The sequence below is a fragment of the Dendropsophus ebraccatus genome, chromosome 13, assembly GCF_027789765.1.
Source record: "Dendropsophus ebraccatus isolate aDenEbr1 chromosome 13, aDenEbr1.pat, whole genome shotgun sequence".
Lineage (NCBI taxonomy): Eukaryota > Metazoa > Chordata > Amphibia > Anura > Hylidae > Dendropsophus > Dendropsophus ebraccatus.
Window position 1 is genome coordinate 82,200,128 of NC_091466.1, and position 27,626 is coordinate 82,227,753.

At 56.5% G+C, this 27,626-nt stretch overlaps 2 protein-coding genes across 6 annotated transcripts in view; one reads left to right on the plus strand and one right to left on the minus strand.

Annotated features, from left to right (window-relative positions):
- The first annotated feature begins 5 nt into the window (after positions 1–5).
- Positions 6–10,180, plus strand: GSTZ1 (glutathione S-transferase zeta 1). Of its 2 annotated transcripts, none has more exons than XM_069950964.1 (9): positions 6–47; positions 5,183–5,234; positions 5,303–5,370; positions 5,445–5,525; positions 5,812–5,937; positions 6,011–6,086; positions 9,298–9,350; positions 9,447–9,496; positions 9,975–10,180. In XM_069950964.1, exons 1-9 carry the CDS (start codon positions 30–32, stop codon positions 10,096–10,098), a joined length of 648 nt encoding a protein of 215 aa, XP_069807065.1. In that variant the 5' UTR covers positions 6–29; the 3' UTR covers positions 10,099–10,180. The 2 variants fall into 2 exon arrangements, with proteins under 2 accessions (XP_069807065.1, XP_069807064.1); XM_069950963.1 differs by lacking the exon at positions 6–47 and adding an exon at positions 2,768–2,825.
- Positions 9,979–27,626, minus strand: part of LOC138771336 (rab9 effector protein with kelch motifs-like) — a 73,434-nt gene continuing 55,786 nt past the window's right edge. For 3 of the 4 annotated variants that reach the window (XM_069950961.1, XM_069950960.1, XM_069950959.1), the window contains 5 exons: positions 17,776–17,972; positions 17,253–17,350; positions 17,114–17,174; positions 10,602–10,699; positions 9,979–10,427 (listed from right to left, as the gene is read on the minus strand). In XM_069950961.1, the coding sequence (XP_069807062.1) occupies positions 10,210–10,427; positions 10,602–10,699; positions 17,114–17,174; positions 17,253–17,350; positions 17,776–17,972 (672 nt within the window). In that variant the 3' untranslated portion in view covers positions 9,979–10,209. The remainder of the gene's footprint in view (positions 10,428–10,601; positions 10,700–17,113; positions 17,175–17,252; positions 17,351–17,775; positions 17,973–27,626) is intronic. The other variant, XM_069950962.1, reaches the window with a different exon arrangement.

Sequence of the window (27,626 nt, forward strand, 5' to 3'; positions counted from 1 at the left end):
GCTACACTGAGATCGCGACCACAGGAAAGATGGCGGCAGTGGGGAAGGTAAGAACTACGTGACACCCATCTTCTGATTGGTCAGAGGGAAGACACAAGTGATAAGAGTAAGGAACACTAAGGCATGCTGGGACCAGTAGTGTCCAAGGAGACACTGGGAGAATTACAGCATCAGAGTGCCCCTATATCACCCCAGTACAGGCAGAGTGCCCCTATATCACCTCATTACAGGCAGAGTGCCCCTATATCATCCCAGTACAGACAGAGTGCCCCTATATCACCCCAGTACAGGCAGAGTGCCCCTATATCACCCCAGTACAGGCAGAGTGCCCCTATATCACCCCAGTACAGACAGAGTGCCCCTATATCACCCCAGTACAGACAGAGTGCCCCTATATCACCCCAGTACATGCAGAGTGCCCCTATATCACCCCAGTACAGGCAGAGTGCCCCTATATCATCTCATTACAGGCAGAGTGCCCCTACATCACCCCAGTACAGGCAGAGTGCCCCTATATCATCCCATTACAGGCAGAGTGCCCCTATATCACCCCAGTACAGGCAGAGTGCCCCTATATCACCCCAGTACAGACAGAGTGCCCCTATATCACCCCAGTACAGGCAGAGTGCCCCTATATCATCTCATTACAGGCAGAGTGCCCCTACATCACCCCAGTACAGGCAGAGTGCCCCTATATCATCCCATTACAGGCAGAGTGCCCCTATATCACCCCAGTACAGGCAGAGTGCCCCTATATCACCCCAGTACAGGCAGAGTGCCCCTATATCACCCCAGTACAGACAGAGTGCCCCTATATCACCTCATTACAGGCAGAGTGCCCCTATATCACCCCAGTACAGGCAGAGTGCCCCTATATCACCCCAGTACAGGCAGAGTGCCCCTATATCACCCCAGTACAGGCAGAGTGCCCCTATATCACCCCAGTACAGGCAGAGTGCCCCTATATCACCCCAGTACAGGCAGAGTGCCCCTATATCACCCCATTACAGGCAGAGTGCCCCTATATCACTCCAGTACAGGCAGAGTTCCCCTATATCACCCCAGTACAGGCAGAGTGCCCCTATATCACCCCATTACAGGCAGAGTGCCCCTATATCACCCCAGTACAGGCAGAGTGCCCCTATATCACCCCAGTACAGGCAGAGTGCCCCTATATCACCCCAGTACAGGCAGAGTGCCCCTATATCACCCCAGTACAGGCAGAGTGCCCCTATATCACCCCAGTACAGGCAGAGGGCCCCTATATCACCCCAGTACAGGCAGAGTGCCCCTATATCACCCCAGTACAGGCAGAGTGCCCCTATATCACCCCAGTACATGCAGAGTGCCCCTACATCACCCCAGTACAGGCAGAGTGCCCCTATATCATCCCATTACAGGCAGAGTGCCCCTATATCACCCCAGTACAGGCAGAGTGCCCCTATATCACCCCAGTACAGGCAGAGGGCCCCTATATCACCTCATTACAGGCAGAGTGCCCCTATATCACCCCAGTACAGCCAGAGTGCCCCTATATCACCCCAGTACAGGCAGAGTGCCCCTATATCATTCCAGTACAGGCAGAGTGCCCCTATATCACCCCAGTACAGGCAGAGTGTCTCTATATCACCCCAGTACAGGCAGAGTGCCCCTATATCACCCCAGTACAGGCAGAGTGCCCCTATATCACCCCAGTACATGCAGAGTGCCCCTACATCACTCCATTACAGGCAGAGTGTCTCTATATCACCCCAGTACAGGCAGAGTGCCCCTATATCACTCCATTACAGGCAGAGTGTCTCTATATCACCCCAGTACAGGCAGAGTGCCCCTATATCACCCCAGTACAGGCAGAGTGCCCCTATATCACCCCAGTACATGCAGAGTGCCCCTACATCACCCCAGTACAGGCAGAGTGCCCCTAGATCATCCCATTACAGGCAGAGTGCCCCTATATCATTCCATTACAGGCAGAGTGCCCCTATATCACCACAGTACAGGCAGAGTGCCCCTGTATCATTCCATTACAGGCAGAGTGCCCCTATATCACCACAGTACAGGCAGAGTGCCCCTACATCACCCCAGTACAGGCAGAGTGCCCCTATATCATCCCATTACAGGCAGAGTGCCCCTATATCATTCCATTACAGGCAGAGTGCCCCTATATCACCACAGTACAGGCAGAGTGCCCCTATATCATTCCATTACAGGCAGAGTGCCCCTATATCACCACAGTACAGGCAGAGTGCCCCTATATCACTCCATTACAGGCAGAGTGCCCCTATACCACCCCAGTACAGGCAGAGTGCCCCTATATCACCCCAGTACAGGCAGAGTGCCCCTATATCACCCAGTACAGGCAGAGTGCCTCTATATCATCCCAGTACAGGCAGAGTGCCCCTATATCACCCCAGTACAGGCAGAGTGCCCCTATATCACCCCAGTACAGACAGAGTGCCCCTATATCACCCCAGTACAGACAGAGTGCCCCTATATCACCCCAGTACAGGCAGAGTGCCCCTATATCACCCCAGTACAGGCAGAGTGCCCCTATATCACCCCAGTACAGGCAGAGTGCCCCTATATCACCCCAGTACAGCCAGAGTGCCCCTATATCATTCCAGTACAGGCAGAGTGCCCCTATATCACCCCAGTACAGGCAGAGGGCCCCTATAACATCCTGTAGTGCTGCAGATGGTTACACAGCCGCCTCCTCCTCGCTCACTAACATTTCCCATATGGTGTAAAGTCCTGGGGGAGGATTCTGCTCTCCTCTCTGATTGGTCAGATCCATTCTGTGTGCAGTGATGGCGGCTGATGGGAAGGTGAGGTGGTGGGGGACACAGTATACTGGGGGCCACATGTCAGGGCTCGGGGGGAGACACACAGTATACTGGGGGCCACATGTCAGGGCTCGGGGGGAGACACACAGTATACTGGGGGCCACATGTCAGGGCTCGGGGGGAGACACACAGTATACTGGGGGCCACATGTCAGGGCTCGGGGGGAGACACACAGTATACTGGGGGCCACATGTCAGGGCTCGGGGGGAGACACACAGTATACTGGGGGCCACATGTCAGGGCACGGGGGGAGACACACAGTATACTGGGGGCCACATGTCAGGGCTCGGGGGGAGACACACAGTATACTGGGGGCCACATGTCAGGGCTCCGGGGAGACACACAGTATACTGGGGGCCACATGTCAGGGCTCGGGGGGAGACACACAGTATACTGGGGGCCACATGTCAGGGCTCGGGGGGAGACACACAGTATACTGGGGGCCACATGTCAGGGCTCGGGGGGAGACACACAGTATACTGGGGGCCACATGTCAGGGCTCGGGGGGAGACACACAGTATACTGGGGGCCACATGTCAGGGCTCGGGGGGAGACACACAGTATACTGGGGGTCACATGTCAGGGCTCGGGGGGAGACACACAGTATACTGGGGGCCACATGTCAGGGCTCGGGGGGAGACACACAGTATACTGGGGGCCACATGTCAGGGCTCCGGGGAGACACACAGTATACTGGGGGCCACATGTCAGGGCTCGGGGGGAGACAAACAGTATACTGGGGGCCACATGTCAGGGCTCGGGGGGAGACACACTGTATACTGGGGGCCACATGTCAGGGCTCGGGGGGAGACACACAGTATACTGGGGGCCACATGTCAGGGCTCGGGGGGAGACACAGAGTATACTGGGGGCCACATGTCAGGGCTCGGGGGGAGACACACAGTATACTGGGGGCCACATGTCAGGGCTCGGGGGGAGACACAGTATACTGGGGGCCACATGTCAGGGCTCCGGGGAGACACACAGTATACTGGGGGCCACATGTCAGGGCTCGGGGGGAGACAAACAGTATACTGGGGGCCACATGTCAGGGCTCGGGGGGAGACACACAGTATACTGGGGGCCACATGTCAGGGCTCCGGGGAGACACACAGTATACTGGGGGCCACATGTCAGGGCTCCGGGGAGACACACAGTATACTGGGGACCACATGTCAGAGCTCCGGGGAGACACTGTATACTGGGGGCCACATGTCAGGGTGGGAGAATCTGTGTACTGGGGGGCCCACTGTGTACTGGGGGCCACATGTCAGGGCTCGGTGGGGGAGGACACTTTGTACTGGGGGCCACATGTCAGGGCTCAAGGGGGACACACTGTATACTGGGGGCCACATGTCAGGGCTCCAGGGGGACACACTGTATACTGGGGGCCACACATGTCAGGGCTTCGGGGAGACACACAGTATACTGGGGGCCACATGTCAGGGCTTCGGGGAGACACTGTGTACTGGGGGCCACATGTCAGGGCTCTGGGGGACACACTGTGTACTGGGGGCCAAATGTCAGGGGTCCAGGGGGACACTGCATACTGGGGGCCACATGTCAGGGCTCCGGGGGGACACTGTATACTGGGGGCCAGATGTCAGGGGTCCAGGGGGACACTGTATACTGGGGGCCACATGTCAGAGCTCTTGGGGATACACTGTTTACTGGGGGCCACATGTCAGGGCTCCGGGGAGACACTGTATACTGGGGGCCACATGTCAGGGCTCCGGGGAGACACTGTATACTGGGGGCCACATGTCAGGGCTCCAGGGGGACGCACTGTGTACTGGGGGCCACATGTCAGGGCTCGGGTAACACTGTGTACTGGGGGCCACATGTCAGAGGTCCAGCGGAGACACTTCATACTGGGAGCCACATGTCAGGGGTCCAGCGTAGACACTATATACTGGGGGCCACATGTTAGGGCTCCGGGGTGACATTGTGTACTGGGGGCCACATGTCAGGGCTCGGGGAACACTTTGTACTGGGGGCCACATGTCAGAGGTCCAGCGGAGACACTATATACTGGGGGCCACATGTCAGGGCTCCGGGGAGACACTGTATACTGGGGGCATATTTCAGGGCTCCAGGGGGACACACTGTGTACTGGGGGCCACATGTCAGGGCTCGGGGAACACTGTGTACTGGGGGCCACATGTCAGGGGTCCAGCGTAGACACTATATACTGGGGGCCACATGTTAGGGCTCCGGGGTGACATTGTGTACTGGGGGCCACATGTCAGGGTCCAGGGGACACTGTATACTGGGGGCCACATGTCAGGGTTCTGTGGGGGACACTATATCGGAGGTGACCCACTCTCCTCTTCTTGCAGCCCCTCTTATTCAGCTATTTCCGCAGCTCATGCTCATGGAGGGTCCGGATTGGTGAGTATTGTGGGGCCCCGGGGGGCCACGCTCTGTGGATGGTCTCTGATGTCTCTGTATCTGTGCAGCACTGACTCTGAAGGGCATAGAGTACGAGCAGCGCCCTGTCAACCTGATCCAGGCTGGGGGGCAGCAGGTAAGTGACAGCAGCACAGAGGTTATCAGCATGCTGGTTGGGGGGGCGCTATCTTCACTGTCCTGTGTCCGCAGCTCACGGATGAATACCGGCGTGTCAACCCCATGCAGCAGGTCCCGGCTCTGAGGATCGATGGGGTCACCCTCAGCCAATCGGTGAGTAGCCGCCACTGTGCCCGGCCGTGCCCCGTATATGTTCAGTAATATGGAGCGGAAAGAACGGTCCCCACACGGATCGGGGGTCTCTGTACGGCGGGTGGCGTCCTCACGCGGATCGGGGGTCTCTGTACGGCGGGTGGCGTCCTCACGCGGATCGGGGGTCTCTGTACGGCGGGTGGCGTCCTCACGCGGATCGGGGGTCTCTGTACGGCGGGTGGCGTCCTCACGCGGATCGGGGGTCTCTGTACGGCGGGTGGCGTCCTCACCTCCTCTATTCCCTCAGCTTGCCATCATTGAATACCTGGAAGAGACCAGGCCACAGCCCCCATTACTCCCAAGAGACCCCATCAAGAGAGGGCAATGCCGGATGATCAGTGACCTCATCGCCTCTGGGATACAGCCGCTGCAGGTAAGGAGCGGGGAATACAGACACGTCCTTAGAGTTTCCCCCCCCAATATGTCTGACATCTCTGTCTCCACAGAACCTGGGCGTACTGCAAAGAGTGGGAGACGGGAAGCTGGAGTGGGCGCAACACTTCATCTCCAAAGGCTTCCAAGGTGAGAACTAGGGGGGCAAGGGCTGGATACTGGGGTACAGTGCACTGGAGAGAAGCAGGAGGCCCAACATTGATCATAGGTCTTCACCGGCCAAGAGTATTAGTCCAACTGGCAATACCGGAAATAATGCTCCTCCAGAGACCATGTATTATTTCACCAGAGACCTACACAACTGGCAATACCGGGAATAATGCTCCACCAGAGACCTGCACAAGTGGCAATACCGGGAATAATGCTCCTCCAGAGACCTGCACAACTGGCAATACCGGGAATAATACTCCTCCAGCGACCTGCACAACTGGCAATACCGGGAATAATGCTTCTCCAGAGACCATGTATTACTCCTCCAGAGACCTGCACAACTGTCAATACTAGGAATGCTCCTACTACTACCAGTCAGTATTACTCCACCAGAGACCTGCACAAGTGGCAATACCGAGAATAATGCTCCACCAGAGACCTGCACAACTGGCAATACCGGGAATAATGCTCCTCCAGAGACCTGCACAACTGGCAATACCAGGAATAATGCTCCACCAGAGACCTGCACAACTGGCAATAATGCTCCTCCAGAGACCTGCACAAGTGGCAATACCAGGAATAATGCTCCTCCAGAGACCTGCACAACTGGCAATACCGGGAATAATGCTCCACCAGAGACCTGCACAACTGGCAATACCAGGAATAATGCTCCTCCAAAGACCTGCACACCTGGCAATACCGGGAATAATGCTCCACCAGAGACCTGCACACCTGGCAATACCGGGACTAATGCTCCTCCAGAGACCTGCACAACTGGCAATACTGAGAATAATGCTCCACCAGAGACCTGCACACCTGGCAATACCGGGACTAATGCTCCTCCAGAGACCTGCACAACTGGCAATACCAGGAATAATGCTCCACCAGAGACCTGCACAACTGGCAATACTGAGAATAACGCTCCTCCAGAGACCTGCACACCTGGCAATACCGGGACTAATGCTCCTCCAGAGACCTGCACAACTGGCAATACCAGGAACAATGCTCCACCAGAGACCTGCACACCTAGCAATACTGAGAATAACGCTCCTCCAGAGACCTGCACAACTGGCAATAATGGGAATAATGCTCCACCAGAGACCTGCACAACTGGCAATAATGGGAATAATGCTCCTCCAGAGACCTGCACAACTGGCAATAATGGGAATAATGCTCCTCCAGAGACCTGCACACCTGGCAATACCGGGACTAATGCTCCTCCAGAGACCTGCACAACTGGCAATAATGGGAATAATGCTCCACCAGAGACCTGCACAACTGGCAATAATGGGAATAATGCTCCTCCAGAGACCATGTATTACTCCCCCAGACACCTGCACACCTGGCAATACCAGGAATAACGCTTCTCCAGAGACGTGCACACCTGGCAGTACTGGGAACAATGCTCCTCCAGCCACCATGCATTACTCCCCCAGAGACCTGCACAACTAGCAATACCGGGAATAATGCTCCTCCTACTACCAGTCAGTATTACTCCACCAGAGACCTGCACAACTGGCAATACCAGGAATAATGCTCCACCAGAGACCTGCACAACTGGCAATACCGGGAATAATGCTTCTCCAGAGACCATGTATTACTCATCCAGAGACCTGCACAACTGTCAATACTAGGAATGCTCCTACTACTACCAGTCAGTATTACTCCACCAGAGACCTGCACAAGTGGCAATACCGAGAATAATGCTCCACCAGAGACCTGCACAACTGGCAATACCGGGAATAATGCTCCTCCAAAGACCTGCACATCTGGCAATAATGAGAATAATGCTCCACCAGAGACCTGCACAACTGGCAATACTGAGAATAATGCTCCACCAGAGACCTGCACAACTGGCAATACCAGGAATAATGCTCCACCAGAGACCTGCACAACTGGCAATAATGCTCCTCCAGAGACCTGCACAAGTGGCAATACCAGGAATAATGCTCCTCCAGAGACCTGCACAAGTGGCAATACCAGGAATAATGCTCCTCCAGAGACCTGCACAACTGGCAATACCAGGAATAATGCTCCACCAGAGACCTGCACAACTGGCAATACCAGGAATAATACTCCTCCAGAGACCTACACAACTGGCAATACCAGGAATAATGCTCCTCCAGAGACCTGCACACCTGGCAATACCGGGAATAATGCTTCTCCAGAGACCTGCACAACTGGCAATAATGGGAATAATGCTCCACCAGAGACCTGCACAACTGGCAATACTGAGAATAACGCTCCTCCAGAGACCTGCACACCTGGCAATACCGGGACTAATGCTCCTCCAGAGACCTGCACAACTGGCAATACCAGGAATAATGCTCCACCAGAGACCTGCACAACTGGCAATAATGGGAATAATGCTCCTCCAGAGACCTGCACACCTGGCAATACCGGGACTAATGCTCCTCCAGAGACCTGCACAACTGGCAATAATGGGAATAATGCTCCTCCAGAGACCATGTATTACTCCCCCAGACACCTGCACACCTGGCAATACCGGGAATAACGCTTCTCCAGAGACGTGCACACCTGGCAGTACTGGGAACAATGCTCCTCCAGCCACCATGCATTACTCCCCCAGAGACCTGCACAACTAGCAATACCGGGAATAATGCTCCTCCTACTACCAGTCAGTATTACTCCACCAGAGACCTGCACAACTGGCAATACCGGGAATAATGCTCCACCACCAGAGACCTGCACACCTGGCAATACCGGGACTAATGCTCCTCCAGAGACCTGCACACCTGGCAATACCAGGAACAATGCTCCTCCAGACAGCAAATTCCGGTGTCCCCTTCCCGAGACTCCTCAATCCCAATTTCTCTTCCAGACCCCTCTCTCTATCCTCTCACCTCCTCCAGACCCATCCCTTTCTCACCTCTGTCCACCTCCACTCTTCCGTCTTCTCCTTTAGACCACTCTGTCCCCTCACTTCTGTTCTCTTCTAGAGGTCTCTGTCCTCTCCTCACCCATGTCCTCCACCAGACTCCTCTGCCCTCTCCTCCCCTGTGTCTGCCTTCATAACCCTCCTCCAGACTCCTCTGTCCCTTCCTCACCCGTGCCCCCCCCAGTAATCCAAAAGTCCTGCCATGTGAGTGTCCCATGGGCAATGAGTGGGACCCCCTACAGCCCCAAGCAAGTGCATAAAGACAAGTAACCACCTATCTTCCTCTTGCAGCTCTGGAGCTGTTGCTGCAGGATACGGCCGGACGATACTGCGTGGGTGATGAGGTACGGCACAGGCGGGGGGGGGGGGGGGGGGGGGTTGGGTGTCCGGGGGTAGGTGCCCCTCAGGATCCCACTTACCGGCTTCGCTTCTCTCCACAGGTGACGATGGCTGATCTGTGTCTGGTCCCTCAGGTAGCCAACGCTGACAGGTGAGGCCATGAGCCGGGCCCCTGCCCATAGATTATATATACTTTATGGCAGCGATTATTCACTGTTATCAGCCACTCCTAGATGAGCCGGCTTTAGGCCCTATTCCACGGAACGATTATCGGCCGATAATCGTCCTGTCGAATAGAAGGCAACGATCAGCCAACATTGTTCATATCGCTGATCGTTGCAGTCGTTTGTCTTTCAAACATGTTGTACAACCAACGACTGTGATAGAAGCGATCTGCTGCCGCCGCTCCGTGGAGTAGGAAGCAGCAGACCGCCACTATCCTCTATGGGCTGCCCTGACAATCAGCGATCACCCAGGCAGCCCCCCCGCATGTAATAGTGGTGGCAGCGAGCGGAAAACCGAGGAACAAACGAGCGCTGCCAGCCCGTGGGCCTTTTGTCCCATTCCCCCCGGGCTGTTCCTCTGGTGGCAGATATGGGGGCTCCACCCTCATCACCCTCGTGTCTTAGGTTTCAGGTTGCCCTGGGCCAGTTCCCCACGATCTCCAGGATCAATCAGGCTCTGCTCCAGCTGGAGGCGTTCCAGGTCACCCACCCGTCCAGGCAGCCGGATACTCCGCCGGATGTGATGTGAAGACATGAGGCCATTATACTGTTATATCAATCCGTGTATTATGAGCGTGCCGATCATACAATAAACCACAACCCCTAAGTAACATGTCGTCTCCACCGACTCATCAATGTGTCAGCCGCTCAGGTCCAGCTGGAACTTGGGGTTGTCACTGTAGAAGGTTCCAGATCCATCAGATCCCCCAATAATGAGGACCCTACACAGGCTCCGCCCCTTGCGCTTCTCCTTGTCAGAATCAGTCAGGGAGGAGGAGGTCAGGTTAAGTAAAGTGTGTCCAGCACGAGGCAGCAGCGAGCTTCCCCCGAAACTGATGGAGCTCCAGCTCATGGTGTCTGTAGGAACAACAGAGTAATGGTGGGTGTACGGGCTGTGACCGGGGGGCGCTACTGAGCCCTAATATCCTCCCTTACAGGAGAACACCCATATAAAGCTGTGACCAAGGGGGCACTACAGACCCAACACCCCCCTATCGCCCTAAAGCAGAGCCCCCCTGCACCAACCCTTACCCAGACTAAAGATGAAGGCGTCAGTCAATGAGCCGCTCCCAGAACAACCGCCATGGATGAGGAGACGCTGTTCAGACACCTGCATGGCAGCATGGAAGCTTCCGGAAATAAGGTGACATTATATAGGTGTTATAAACAGAGACGGGGGCAGTCAATGAGGACAGGGGGATCACTGATGAGAACTCAGGGCAGTCAGTGAGGAGAGGGGGGGTCACATGATGAGAACTCAGGGCAGTCAGTGAGGAGAGGGGGGGTCACATGATGAGAGCTCAGGACAGTCAGTGAGGAGAGGGGGGGGTCACATGATGAGAGATCAGGGCAGTCAGTGAGGAGGGTGTCACATGATGAGAGATCAGGACAGTCAGTGAGGAAGGTGTCACATGATGAGAGATCAGGACAGTCAGTGAGGAGGGTGTCACATGATGAGAGATCAGGACAGTCAGTGAGGAGGGTGTCACATGATGAGAGATCAGGACAGTCAATGAGGAGGGTGTCACATGATGAGAGCTCAGGACAGTCAGTGAGGAGAGGGGGGGGTCACATGAGGAGAGATCAGGACAGTCAGTGAGGAGGGTGTCACATGATGAGAGCTCAGGACAGTCAGTGAGGAGAGGGGGGTCACATGATGAGAGATCAGGGCAGTCAGTGAGCAGAGGGGGGGGGGTCACATGATGAGAGATCAGGACAGTCAGTGAGGAGAAGGGGGTGTCACATGATGAGAGCTCAGGGCAGTCAGTGAGAAAGGGGGGGTGTCACATGATGAGAGATCAGGGCAGTCAGTGAGGAGGAGGGGGGGTCACATGCAGTAGCGGTCTTTGGCACCAAGCACCCCAAGCAATCGCTTGGGGCCCCCAACCTCCAGGGGGGCCCCCACGCCCCGCTCTTCCCTTGTGCTCAAGACCGCTAGACAGGGCCGCTGCCCCGCTCGCTTCTGCGATCAGAACTGTAACTATGAGCACTCGTAATGAGCGCTCAGTTACATGCAGCAGCACTGACAGGGCAGGAGACATTGGCTCCCTTCCTGTCAGTCACTCTTGTGGCCGCAGGAAGTGTTTTCCCTGCGGTCACAAGTGGCCGCTCTGTCCTTGTGGTGCCAGTGACATCACTGGAGCATTGGCGCCAGGACAAGCGGAGTGCGGCCTCTTGTGACCGCAGGGAAAACCCTTGTGGCCACAAGAGTGAAGAGAAGAGGAGACGCCCGGACCCAGGTGAGTATAAGTGTTTGTTTTATTGTGTTATATACTATATGGGAGGGGGAGCACACAGGGGCCTGTGTAACTGGGGGAGCGCACAGCGGGGGTCAATATAAATGGGGGGAGCACTAAGTGGGGCTATATAACGGGGAAGACACAGGGGGGCTATATATAACTGGGGGAGCACACAGGGGGGCTATAGACTACTGGGGCTTCACAGAGGGGTCTATATACTACTTGGGTCAGCACACAGGGGGTCTATATACTACTTGGGTCAGCAGAATGGGGTCTATATACAACTGGGGGAGCACACAGGAGGTCTATATCCAAGTGGGGGAGCACACAGGGGGTCTATATACTACTAGGGTAGCACACAGGGGATCTATATACGACTGGGGGAACACACAGGGGTATATATACTACTGGTGGGGCACACAGGGGGTCTATATACTACTGGTGGGGCACACAGGGGGTCTATATACTACTGGGGAAACACAGAGGTGTCTATATACTACTGGTGGGGCACACAGGGGGTCTATATACTGCTGAGGCAGCACACAGGGGGTCTATATATAACTGGGGGGGGGGGGGGCACACAGGGGTCTATATGCAGTGTCCCAGAACAAGTCCTCTTATCCTCACACTTTTATTATAACCAGTCCTGTTCTGGAAAGCTATGGTTCACTGCAAACTGTGTGCTTTGTGTCACCCCTCTCAGTGTTCAGGTCTGCTATTTCATTCATTTCTTGTATGCATATTCAGTTATCAGTGCCTCAGGGTATTATGTCGCCCCCAGTGTTCAAGTATGGTACTTCTCATGTATATTTCACTGTATATGCCTAATGGTGTGATGATGCAATGGCTGGATGTCACGTGACTGTGCCCTGCTTCCATGGTAACTCCAATGGTCATCGAGCTTTGGCTGGGGAATACCATGTGACTTCCTGTTCTACCTCAGTCTATCTCCTGCCACAGGGGGGATAGGTTGTGTGTTGCTGCTGCTCCTGTGTCACAAGGCCGCAGCCCTGTGGTATCTGCTGCAGCATTACCAGAAGTGTTCCTGGCTGTGTTCTATTCTCAAGTCCTCAAGATTCTCATCTATTCTCAAGATCTGGGTGCCGTTCTTCAGTCATTCCTCTCATCATCTTCTCTAATCATCAACAGCAAGTCTTCATCTCAGTTTCATTCCGCCCAGCATCTTATCCTCAGTCTCACTACTACTCTCATCATTCAGTACGCTATCATCACAGCCTATTGCAGCATCACCCATTACTCTGCCTTATCCAAGTCTGCATGCCCAGTATTCCTGCATGGTCAGGAGCCCGGTTCTCAGCTGTGTTACCCTCGAACCAAAAACAATCCTCTGCTCAGCAGCTGCTTCGGCTCCTGCCAGTAACTACACCTTTCAGCGGAGAGGCCCCTAGGGGCTTGGCCATCGCATATATACTACTGGAGGAGCACACAGAGGTCTATATACTACTGGCGGGGCACACAGAGGGTCTATATACTACTGGTGGGGCACACAGGCGGTCTATATACTACTGGGGACAGCACACAGGGGGTCTATATATAACGGGGAGCACACAGGGGGTCTATATATAACTGGGGGAGCACATAGGGTCTATATATAACTGGGGGAAGCACACAGGGGGTCTATATACTGCTGGAGGATCACACAGTGGTCTATATACTACTGGGGGAGCACCCCGGGATCTATATACTGGTGGAGCACACGGGGGGTCTATATACTACTGGGGGAACCACACAGGATGTTTATATACTACTGGAGGAGCACACAGGGGTCTATATCCAAGTGGGTGAGCACACAGGAGGTCTATATCCAAGTGGGGGAGCACACAGGGGGGCTATACACCACTGATGGAGCACACAGGGGAGCTATATATAAGTGGGGGAGCACACAGGGGGTAAATGCAACTGGGGGCAGCACACGGGGTATATACGACTGGGGGCAGCACACAGGGGGTTTATATACAACTGGGACAGCACACAGGGGGTCTATATACACTTTTGGGGGAGCACAAGGGGGGGCTATATATAACTAGGGGAACACACAGGCGTCTATACACTACTGGGGGCAGCACACAAGGGGTATATACTACTGGCGGCTGCGCACAAGGGGTATATACTACTGGGGGCAGCACACAGCGGTCTATTGTTGTGGAGTGCGTGTTGAGGGGGGGGGGCCTAGACATAACTTCGCTTGGGGCCCCAGAAATGCCAAGACCGCCCCTAGTCACATGATGAGAGATCAGGACAGTCAGTGAGGAGAGGGGGGGGGGGGGGGGGTCACATGATGAGAGATCAGGAAAGTCAGTGAGGAGAGGAGGGTCACATGAGGAGAGATCAGGCCAGTCAGTGAGGAGAGGGGGGTGTCACATGATGAGAGCTCAGGATAGTCAGTGAGGAGAGGGGGGTGTCACATGATGAGAGCTCAGGACAGTCAGTGAGGAGAGGGGGGGGGGGGAGTCACATGATGAGAGATCAGGGCAGTCAGTGAGGAGAGGGGGGTCACATGAGGAGAGATCAGGCCAGTCAGTGAGGAGAGGGGGGTGTCACATGATGAGAGCTCAGGATAGTCAGTGAGGAGAGGGGGGTGTCACATGATGAGAGCTCAGGACAGTCAGTGAGGAGAGGGGGGGGGGGAGTCACATGATGAGAGCTCAGGGCAGTCAGTGAGGAGAGGGGGGTGTCACATGATGAGAGCTCAGGGCAGTCAGTGAGGAGAGGGGGGTGTCACATGATGAGAGCTCAGGACAGTCAGTGAGGAGAGGGGGTCACATGATGAGAGATCAGGACAGTCAGTGAGGAGAGGGGGTGTCACATGATGAGAGCTCAGGACAGTCAGTGAGGAGAGGGGGTGTCACATGATGAGAGATCAGGACAGTCAGTGAGGAGAGGGGGGTCACATGATGAGAGATCAGGGCAGTCAGTGAGGAGAGGGGGGGTCACATAATGAGAGATCAGGGCAGTCAGTGAGGAGAGGGGGTGTCACATGATGAGAGATCAGGACAGTCAGTGAGGAGAGGGGGGTCACATGATGAGAGATCAGGGCAGTCAGTGAGGAGAGGGGGGTCACATGATGAGAGATCAGGGCAGTCAGTGAGGAGAGGGGGGGTCACATGATGAGAGATCAGGACAGTCAGTGAGGAGAGGGGGGGGTCACATGATGAGAGATCAGGGCAGTCAGTGAGGAGGAGGGGGGGTCACATGATGAGAGATCAGGACAGTCAGTGAGGAGAGGGGGTCACATGATGAGAGATCAAGACAGTCAGTGAGGAGAGGGGGGGTCACATGATGAGAGATCAGGACAGTCAGTGAGGAGAGGGGGGGTCACATGATGAGAGATCAGGGCAGTCAGTGAGGAGAGGGGGGGAAGTCACATGATGAGAGATCAGGACAGTCAGTGAGGAGAGGGGGGTCACATGATGAGAGATCAGGGCAGTCAGTGAGGAGAGGGGGGGTCACATGATGAGAGATCAGGGCAGTCAGTGAGGAGAGGGGGGGTCACATGATGAGAGATCAGGACAGTCAGTGAGGAGAGGGGGAGTCACATGATGAGAGCTCAGGGCAGTCAGTGAGGAGAGGGGGGTGTCACATGATGAGAGATCAGGGCAGTCAGTGAGGAGAGGGGGGTGTCACATGATGAGAGCTCAGGACAGTCAGTGAGGAGAGGGGGTCACATGATGAGAGATCAGGACAGTCAGTGAGGAGAGGGGGTGTCACATGATGAGAGATCAGGACAGTCAGTGAGGAGAGGGGGGGTCACATGATGAGAGATCAGGGCAGTCAGTGAGGAGAGGGGGGGTCACATGATGAGAGATCAGGGCAGTCAGTGAGGAGAGGGGGGGTCACATGATGAGAGATCAGGACAGTCAGTGAGGAGAGGGGGGGGTCACATGATGAGAGATCAGGGCAGTCAGTGAGGAGGAGGGGGGGTCACATGATGAGAGATCAAGACAGTCAGTGAGGAGAGGGGGGGTCACATGATGAGAGATCAGGACAGTCAGTGAGGAGAGGGGGGGGTCACATGATGAGAGATCAGGGCAGTCAGTGAGGAGAGGGGGGGTCACATGATGAGAGATCAGGACAGTCAGTGAGGAGAGGGGGGTCACATGATGAGAGATCAGGGCAGTCAGTGAGGAGAGGGGGGTGTCACATGATGAGAGATCAGGGCAGTCAGTGAGGAGAGGGGGGGTCACATGATGAGAGATCAGGACAGTCAGTGAGGAGAGGGGGGGGGTCACATGATGAGAGATCAGGGCAGTCAGTGAGGAGGAGGGGGGGTCACATGATGAGAGATCAAGACAGTCAGTGAGGAGAGGGGGGGGGGTCACATGATGAGAGATCAGGACAGTCAGTGAGGAGAGGGGGGGGTCACATGATGAGAGATCAGGGCAGTCAGTGAGGAGAGGGGGGGGTCACATGATGAGAGATCAGGACAGTCAGTGAGGAGAGGGGGGTCACATGATGAGAGCTCAGGGCAGTCAGTGAGGAGAGGGGGGTCACATGATGAGAGATCAGGACAGTCAGTGAGGAGAGGGGGGGGTCACATGATTAAAGATCAGGACAGTCAGTGAGGAGAGGGGGGTGTCACATGATGAGAGATCAGGACAGTCAGTGAGGAGAGGGGGGGTCACATGATGAGAGATCAGGGCAGTCAGTGAGGAGAGGGGGGTCACATGATGAGAGATCAGGGCAGTCAGTGAGGAGAGGGGGTCACATGATGAGAGATCAGGGCAGTCAGTGAGGAGAGGGGGGTCACATGATGAGAGATCAGGGCAGTCAGTGAGGAGAGGGGGTCACATGATGAGAGATCAGGGCAGTCAGTGAGGAGAGGGGGTCACATGATGAGAGATCAGGACAGTCAGTGAGGAGAGGGGGGTCACATGATGAGAGATCAGGGCAGTCAGTGAGGAGAGGGGGGTCACATGATGAGAGATCAGGGCAGTCAGTGAGGAGAGGGGGTCACATGATGAGAGATCAGGGCAGTCAGTGAGGAAAGGGGGTCACATGATGAGAGATCAGGACAGTCAGTGAGGAGAGGGGGGTCACATGATGAGAGATCAGGGCAGTCAGTGAGGAGAGGGGGTCACATGATGAGAGATCAGGGCAGTCAGTGAGGAGAGGGGGTCACATGATGAGAGATCAGGGCAGTCAGTGAGGAGAGGGGGGTCACATGATGAGAGATGACATGACAGTCAGTGAGGAGAGGGGGGTCACATGATGAGAGCTCAGGGCAGTCAGTGAGGAGAGGGGGTCACATGATGAGAGCTCAGGGGGAATGTGGCGCAGTCTTACCAGCGTGGAGACGGCCTCTCAGACAGGGACTGATGGGTCACGGCTGTATACTCCATGTAACCTGCAGAGCAGGGGATTGTGGGTACCCTGATATGAAGTCACACACACATATGCTGTCACAATGCAGACTGATCCTCACCCAAGTCCAGGATGTGAAGGTCATTCAGATAAACCACAGACGGAGAGCGGCGGCCACCAAACACAACTAGACGGCTACCAAGGAGAGTAGCACTGTGACTACAAGAGGGGTGCAGAGACAACTGTAAGGATGGAAGAGCGCCAAACTGTTTCCTACCCATCAATCCCCCCCCAAACTAGTCACTACCCATGATACCCCTAAACTGAACACTACCAATCAATCCCCCACCCTAAAACTAGTCATACCCCACCCCAAAACTGACCACTACCCATCAATTCTCCCCCCCTTCCAAAAAAAAACCAAACAAACAAAAAAAAACAACTAATCACTACCCATCAGTCCCGAAACTGACCACCACCCATAACCCATCCTTCAGCTATGATAAAGACTGGTGGTGCCATTATCCCCCATCCCCCACTCCTGACCTTGGTATAGTGTTAGCAGTGACTTGTCCTGTGTGATCGCAGTGGTTTTGGGGCCAGTCTTTAATGGGGTAACAGGAACTACCTAAATTGCTGCTCACCCATATCTAGGTAGTGGGCGCTCGCCCTCCACGATGGGCTGATACCAGATCTTGTACTCCGGGTTGAAGATATAAAGGGCATTGGTGCAAACTCCAAAATCAGCTCCCACCTGTGGGCACAGACCCCCGAACACGTAGAGTTCTCGCTGGTACATGGTGGCTGTGTGGTGGGTTAATGTGGGCACCTTCCCCACCGCCTGCAACAGAGGACACTGGTCACAGCATCTCACCACTTCTACCTATCCCCCACACCGCCACCTCTTTCCATCCACCACACCGCCACCTCCTGCAACAAACACCGGTCACAGCAGCTCACTGCAAGTCCATCACACTGCCACTTCTCATCCATAACACCTCCCATCCACCACACCGCCACCTCTCATCCACCACACCTCGACCTCCCATCCACCAAACCTCCACCTCCCATCCATCACACCGCCACCTCTTATCCATAACACCTCCCATCCACCACACCTCCACCTCCCATCCACCACACCGCCACCTCTCATCCACCACACCGCCATCTCCCATCCACCACACCGCCATCTCCCATCCACCACACCTCCACCTCCCATCCATCACACCGCCACCTCTTATCCATAACACCTCCCATCCACCACACCGCCACCGCCCATCCACCACACCTCCACCTCTCATCCATAACACCTCCCATCCACCACACCGCCACCTCTCATCCAACATACCGCCACCTCTTATCCATAACACCTTCCATCCACCACACCTCCACCTCTCATCCATAACACCTCCCATCCACCACACAGCCACCTCCCATCCAACACCTCTCATCCACCACACCGCCACCTCCCATCCACCACACCGCCACCTCCCATCCACCACACCGCCACCTCCCATCCACCACACCTCCACCTCCCATCCACCACACCGCCACCTCTTCTCCATAACACCTCCCATCCACCACACCTCCACCTCTCATCCATAACACCTCCCATCCACCACACCGTCACCTCTCATCCACCACACCGCCATCTCCCATCCACCACACCTCCACCTCCCATCCACCACACCTCCACCTCCCATCCATCACACCGCCACCTCTTACCCATAACACCTCCCATCCACCACACCGCCACCTCCCATCCACCACACCGCCACCTCTCATCCATAACACCTCCCATCCACCACACCGCCACCTCCCATCCACCACACCGCCACCTCCCATCCACCACACCTCCACCTCTCATCCATAACACCTCCCATCCACCACACCGCCACCTCTCATCCATAACACCTCCCATCCACCACACCGCCACCTCTCATCCACCATACCGCCACCTCCCATCCACCACACCACCACCTCTCATCCATAACACCTCCCATCCACCACACCTCCACCTCTCATCCCTAACACCTCCCATCCACCACACAGCCACCTCTCATCCATAACACCTCCCATCCACCACAGCGCCACCTCCCATCCATCACACCGCCACCTCCCATCCAACACACCTCCACCTCCCATCCATCACACCGCCACCTCTTCTCCATAACACCTCCCATCCACCACACCGCCACCTCCCATCCACCACACCGCCACCTCCCATCCACCACACCTCCACCTCCCATCCATCACACCGCCACCTCTTATCCATAACACCTCCCATCCACCACACCTCCACCTCTCATCCATAACACCTCCCATCCACCACACCGTCACCTCTCATCCACCACACCGCCATCTCCCATCCACCACACCTCCACCTCCCATCCACCACACCTCCACCTCCCATCCATCACACCGCCACCTCTTACCCATAACACCTCCCATCCACCACACCGCCACCTCCCATCCACCACACCGCCACCTCTCATCCATAACACCTCCCATCCACCACACCGCCACCTCCCATCCACCACACCGCCACCTCCCATCCACCACACCTCCACCTCTCATCCATAACACCTCCCATCCACCACACCTCCACATCTCATCCATAACACCTCCCATCCACCACACCGCCACCTCTCATCCACCATACCGCCACCTCCCATCCACCACACCACCACCTCTCATCCACCATACCGCCACCTCTCATCCATAACACCTCCCATCCACCACACCTCCACCTCTCATCCATAACACCTCCCATCCACCACACAGCCACCTCTCATCCATAACACCTCCCATCCACCACACCGCCACCTCCCATCCATCACACCGCCACCTCCCATCCAACACACCTCCACCTCCCATCCATCACACCGCCACCTCTTCTCCATAACACCTCCCATCCACCACACCGCCACCTCCCATCCACCACACCGCCACCTCCCATCCACCACACCTCCACCTCCCATCCATCACACCGCCACCTCTTATCCATAACACCTCCCATCCACCACACCGCCACCTCCCATCCACCACACCTCCACCTCTCATCCATAACACCTCCCATCCACCACACCGCCACCTCTCATCCACCATACCGCCACCTCTTATCCATAACACCTCCCATCCACCACCCCTCCACCTCTCATACATAACACCTCCCATCCACCACCCCTCCACCTCTTATTCACCACACCGCCACCTCCCATCCACCACACCGCCACCTTCCATCCACCACACCGCCACCTCCCATCCACCACACCTCCACCTCCAATCCATAACACCTCCCATCCACCACACCACCACCTCCCATCCACCAAACCGCCACCTCTCATCCATAATACCTCCCATCCACCACCTCTCATCCACCATACCGCCACCTCTCATCCATAACACCTCCCATCCACCACACCTCCACCTCTCATCCATAACACCTCCCATCCACCACACCGCCACCTCTCATCCATCACACCGCCACCTCCCATCCAACACACCGCCACCTCTTCTCCATAACACCTCCCATCCACCACACCGCCACCTCCCATCCACCACCTCTCATCCACCACAACGCCACCTCCCATCCACCACACCGCCACCTCTTATCCACCACACCGCCACCTCCCATCCACCACACCTCCCATCCACCACACCTCCCATCCACCACACCTCCCATCCACCACACCTCCACCTCTCATCCACCACCTCTCATCCACCACACCGCCACCTCCCATCCACCACACCGCCACCTTCCATCCACCACACCGCCACCTCCAATCCACAACACCTCCCATTCACCACACAGCCACCTCTCATACATAACACCTCCCATCCACCACACCGCCACCTCCCATCCACCAAACCGCCACCTCTCATCCATAACACCTTCCATCCACCACACCGCCACCTCTCATCCACCATACCGCCACCTCTCATCCATAACACCTCCCATCCACCACACCTCCACCTCTCATCCATAACACCTCCCATCCACCACACCGCCACCTCTCATACATAACACCTCCCATCCACCACACCGCCACCTCTCATTCACCACACCGCCACCTCCCATCCACCACACCGCCACCTTCCATCCACCACACCACCACCTCCCATCCACCAAACCTCCACCTCACATCCATAACACCTCCCATCCACCACCTCTCATCCACCATACCGCCACCTCTCATCCATAACATCTCCCATCCACCAGACCTCCACCTCTCATCCATAACACCTCCCATCCACCACACCGCCACCTCTCATACATAACACCTCCCATCCACCACACCGCCACCTCTCATTCACCACACCGCCACCTCCCATCCACCAAACCGCCACCTCTCATCCATAACACCTTCCATCCACCACACCGCCACCTCTCATCCACCATACCGCCACCTCTCATCCATAACACCTCCCATCCACCACACCTCCACCTCTCATCCATAACACCTCCCATCCACCACACCGCCACCTCTCATACATAACACCTCCCATCCACCACACCGCCACCTCTCATTCACCACACCGCCCACCTCCCATCCACCACACCGCCACCTTCCATCCACCACACCACCACCTCCCATCCACCAAACCTCCACCTCACATCCATAACACCTCCCATCCACCACCTCTCATCCACCATACCGCCACCTCTCATCCATAACATCTCCCATCCACCAGACCTCCACCTCTCATCCATAACACCTCCCATCCACCACACCGCCACCTCTCATACATAACACCTCCCATCCACCACACCGCCACCTCTCATTCACCACACCGCCACCTCCCATCCACCACACCGCCACCTTCCATCCACCACACCACCACCTCCCATCCACCAAACCTCCACCTCACATCCATAACACCTCCCATCCACCACCTCTCATCCACCATACCGCCACCTCTCATCCATAACATCTCCCATCCACCAGACCTCCACCTCTCATCCATAACACCTCCCATCCACCACACCGCCACCTCTCATTCACTACACCACACCGCCACCTCCCATCCACCACACCGCCACCTCCCATCCACCACACCGCCACCTCTCATCCACCACACCGCCACCTCTCATCCACCATACCGCCACCTCTCATCCATAACACCTCCCATCCACCACACCGCCACCTCCCATCCACCACACCGCCACCTCCCATCCAACACACCTCCACCTCCCATCCATAACAACTCCACCTCCCATCCAACACACCTCCACCTCCCATCCACCACACCTCCACCTCTCATCCATAACATCTCCCATCCACCACACCGCCACCTCCCATCCACCACACCTCCCATCCATAACACCTCCCATCCGCCACACCACCACCTCCCATCCACCACACCGCCACCTCCCATTCACCACACCGCCACCTCCCATACACCACACCGCCACATACCATTCACCACACCGCCACCTCCCATTCACCACACCGCCACCTCCCATCCACCACACCTCCCATCCACCACACCTCCCATCCACCACACCTCCACCTCCCATCCACCACACCTCCATCTCCCATCAACCACACCTCCATCTCCCATCAACCACACCTCCACCTCCCATCCACCACACCGCCACCTCTCATCCACCACATCGCCACCTCCCATCCAACACACCTCCACCTCTCATCCATAACACCTCCACCTCCCATCCACACCTCCACCTCTCATCCATAACATCTTCCATCCACCACACAGCCACCTCCCATTCATAACACCTCCCATCCGCCACACCTCCACCTCCCATCCACCACACCGCCACCTCCCATTCACCACACCGCCACCTCCCATTCACCACACCGCCACCTCTTATCCATAACACCTCCCATCCACCACACCTCCACCTCTCATCCATAACACCTCCCATCCACCACACCTCCACCTCCCATCCACCACACCTCCACCTCCCATCCACCACACCTCCACCTCCCATCCACCACACCTCCACCTCCCATCCACCACACCGCCACCTCTTATCCATAACACCTCCCATCCACCACACCTCCACCTCTCATCCACCTTACCGCCACCTCTCATCCATAACACCTCCCATCCACCACACCGCCACCTTCCATCCACCACACCGCCACCTCCCATCCACCACACCTCCACCTCTCATCCATAACACCTCCCATCCACCACACCGCCACCTCTCATCCACCATACCGCCACCTCCCATCCACCACACCGCCACCTCTCATCCACCATAACGCCACCTCCCATCCACCACACCGCCACCTCCCATCCACCACACCGCCACCTCCCATCCACCATACCGCCACCTCTCATCTATAACACCTCCCATCCACCACACCGCCACCTCTCATCCACCATACCGCCACCTCTTATCCATAACACCTCCCATCCACCACACCTCCACCTCTCATCCATAACACCTCCCATCCACCACACCGCCACCTCTCATCCATAACACCTCCCATCCACCACACCGCCACCTCCCATCCACCACACCGCCACATACCATCCACCACACCTCCACCTCCCATTCATCACACCGCCACCTCCCATCCAACACACCTCCACCTCCCATCCATCACACCGCCACCTCTTCTCCATAACACCTCCCATCCACCACACCTCCACCTCTCATCCACAATAGCGCCACCTCTCATCCATAACACCTCCCATCCACCACACCGCCACCTTCCATCCACCACACCGACACCTCTCATCCATAACACCTCCCATCCACCACACCGCCACCTCTCATCCACCATACCGCCACCTCCCATCCACCACACCGCCACCTTCCATCCACCACACCGCCACCTTCCATCCACCACACCGACACCTCTCATCCATAACACCTCCCATCCACCACACCGCCACCTCTCATCCACCATACCGCCACCTCCCATCCACCACACCGCCAACTCTCATCCACCATACCGCCACCTCTCATCCATAACACCTCCCATCCACCACACCTCCACCTCTCATTCACCACACCGCCACCTCCCATCCACCACACCACCACCTCCCATCCACCAAACCTCCACCTCACATCCATAACACCTCCCATCCACCACCTCTCATCCACCATACCGCCACCTCTCATCCATAACATCTCCCATCCACCAGACCTCCACCTCTCATCCATAACACCTCTCATCCATAACACCTCCCATCCACCACACCGCCACCTCTCATACATAACACCTCCCATCCACCACACCGCCACCTCTCATTCACCACACCGCCACCTCCCATCCACCACACCGCCACCTTCCATCCACCACACCACCACCTCCCATCCACCAAACCTCCACCTCACATCCATAACACCTCCCATCCACCACCTCTCATCCACCATACCGCCACCTCTCATCCATAACATCTCCCATCCACCAGACCTCCACCTCTCATCCATAACACCTCCATCCACCACCTCTCATACATAACACCTCCCATCCACCACACCGCCACCTCTCATTCACTACACCACACCGCCACCTCCCATCCACCACACCGCCACCTCCCATCCACCACACCGCCACCTCTCATCCACCACACCGCCACCTCTCATCCACCACACCGCCACCTCTCATCCACCATACCGCCACCTCTCATCCATAACACCTCCCATCCACCACACCGCCACCTCCCATCCACCACACCGCCACCTCCCATCCAACACACCTCCACCTCCCATCCATAACAACTCCACCTCCCATCCAACACACCTCCACCTCCCATCCACCACACCTCCACCTCTCATCCATAACATCTCCCATCCACCACACCGCCACCTCCCATCCACCACACCTCCCATCCATAACAACTCCCATCCGCCACACCACCACCTCCCATCCACCACACCGCCACCTCCCATTCACCACACCGCCACCTCCCATTCACCACACCGCCACCTCCCATTCACCACACCGCCACCTCCCATTCACCACACCGCCACCTCCCATCCACCACACCTCCCATCCACCACACCTCCCATCCACCACACCTCCCATCCACCACACCTCCACCTCCCATCCACTACACCTCCACCTCCCATCCACCACACCTCCACCTCCCATCCACCACACCTCCACCTCCCATCCACCACATCGCCACCTCCCATCCAACACACATCCACCTCCCATCCATAACACCTCCACCTCCCATCCACACCTCCACCTCTCATCCATAACATCTTCCATCCACCACACAGCCACCTCCCATTCATAACACCTCCCATCCGCCACACCTCCACCTCCCATCCACCACACCGCCACCTCCCATTCACCACACCGCCACCTCCCATTCACCACACCGCCACCTCTTATCCATAACACCTCCCATCCACCACACCTCCACCTCTCATCCATAACACCTCCCATCCACCACACCTCAACTTTCCATCCACCACACCTCCACCTCCCATCCACCACACCTCCACCTCCCATCCACCACACCTCCACCTCCCATCCACCACACCGCCACCTCTTATCCATAACACCTCCCATCCACCACACCTCCACCTCTCATCCACCTTACCGCCACCTCTCATCCATAACACCTCCCATCCACCACACCGCCACCTTTCATCCACCACACCGCCACCTCCCATCCACCACACCTCCACCTCTCATCCATAACACCTCCCATCCACCACACCGCCACCTCTCATCCACCATACCGCCACCTCCCATCCACCACACCGCCACCTCTCATCCATAACACCTCCCATCCACCATACCGCCACCTCTTATCCACCATACCGCCACCTCCCATCCACCACACCGCCACCTCCCATCCACCACACCGCCACCTCCCATCCACCACACCGCCACCTCCCATCCACCATACCGCCACCTCTCATCTATAACACCTCCCATCCACCACACCGCCACCTCTCATCCACCATACCGCCACCTCTTATCCATAACACCTCCCATCCACCACACCTCCACCTCTCAACCATAACACCTCCCATCCACCACACCGCCACCTCTCATCCATAACACCTCCCATCCACCACACCGCCACCTCCCATCCACCACACCGCCACATACCATCCACCACACCTCCACCTCCCATTCATCACACCGCCACCTCCCATCCAACACACCTCCACCTCCCATCCATCACACCGCCACCTCTTCTCCATAACACCTCCCATCCACCACACCTCCACCTCTCATCCACAATAGCGCCACCTCTCATCCATAACACCTCCCATCCACCACACCGCCACCTTCCATCCACCACACCGACACCTCTCATCCATAACACCTCCCATCCACCACACCGCCACCTCTCATCCACCATACCGCCACCTCCCATCCACCACACCGCCAACTCTCATCCACCATACCGCCACCTCTCATCCATAACACCTCCCATCCACCACACCTCCACCTCTCATCCACCATACCGCCACCTCTCATCCACCATACCGCCACCTCTCATCCACCATACCGCCACCTCCCATCCACCACACGGCCACCTTCCATCCACCACACTGACACCTCTCATCCATAACACCTCCCATCCACCACACCGCCACCTCTCATCCACCATACCGCCACCTCCCATCCACCACACCGCCAACTCTCATCCACCATACCGCCACCTCTCATCCATAACACCTCCCATCCACCACACCTCCACCTCTCATTCACCACACCGCCACCTCCCATCCACCACACCGCCACCTTCCATCCACCACACCACCACCTCCCATCCACCAAACCTTCACCTCACATCCATAACACCTCCCATCCACCACCTCTCATCCACCATACCGCCACCTCTCATCCATAACATCTCCCATCCACCAGACCTCCACCTCTCATCCATAACACCTCCCATCCACCACACCGCCACCTCTCATACATAACACCTCCCATCCACCACACCGCCACCTCTCATTCACCACACCGCCACCTCCCATCCACCACACCGCCACCTTCCATCCACCACACCACCACCTCCCATCCACCAAACCTCCACCTCACATCGATAACACCTCCCATCCACCACCTCTCATCCACCATACCGCCACCTCCCATCCACCAGACCTCCACCTCTCATCCATAACACCTCCCATCCACCACCTCTCATACATAACACCTCCCATCCACCACACCGCCACCTCTCATTCACTACACCACACCGCCACCTCCCATCCACCACACCGCCACCTCTCATCCACCATACCGCCACCTCTCATCCATAACACCTCCCATCCACCACACCGCCACCTCCCATCCACCACACCGCCACCTCCCATCCAACACACCTCCACCTCCCATCCATAACAACTCCACCTCCCATCCAACACACCTCCACCTCCCATCCACCACACCTCCACCTCTCATCCATAACATCTCCCATCCACCACACCGCCACCTCCCATCCACCACACCTCCCATCCATAACACCTCCCATCCGCCACACCGCCACCTCCCATCCACCACACCGCCACCTCCCATTCACCACACCGCCACCT

Excerpts from the sequence above, each read along its gene's own strand:
- GSTZ1 (XM_069950964.1), top strand. Across the intron at positions 5,526-5,811 it reads GGGTCACCCTCAGCCAATCG|CTTGCCATCATTGAATACCT; the intron begins GTGAGTAGCCGC and ends CTATTCCCTCAG. Across the intron at positions 5,938-6,010 it reads CTGGGATACAGCCGCTGCAG|AACCTGGGCGTACTGCAAAG; the intron begins GTAAGGAGCGGG and ends CTGTCTCCACAG.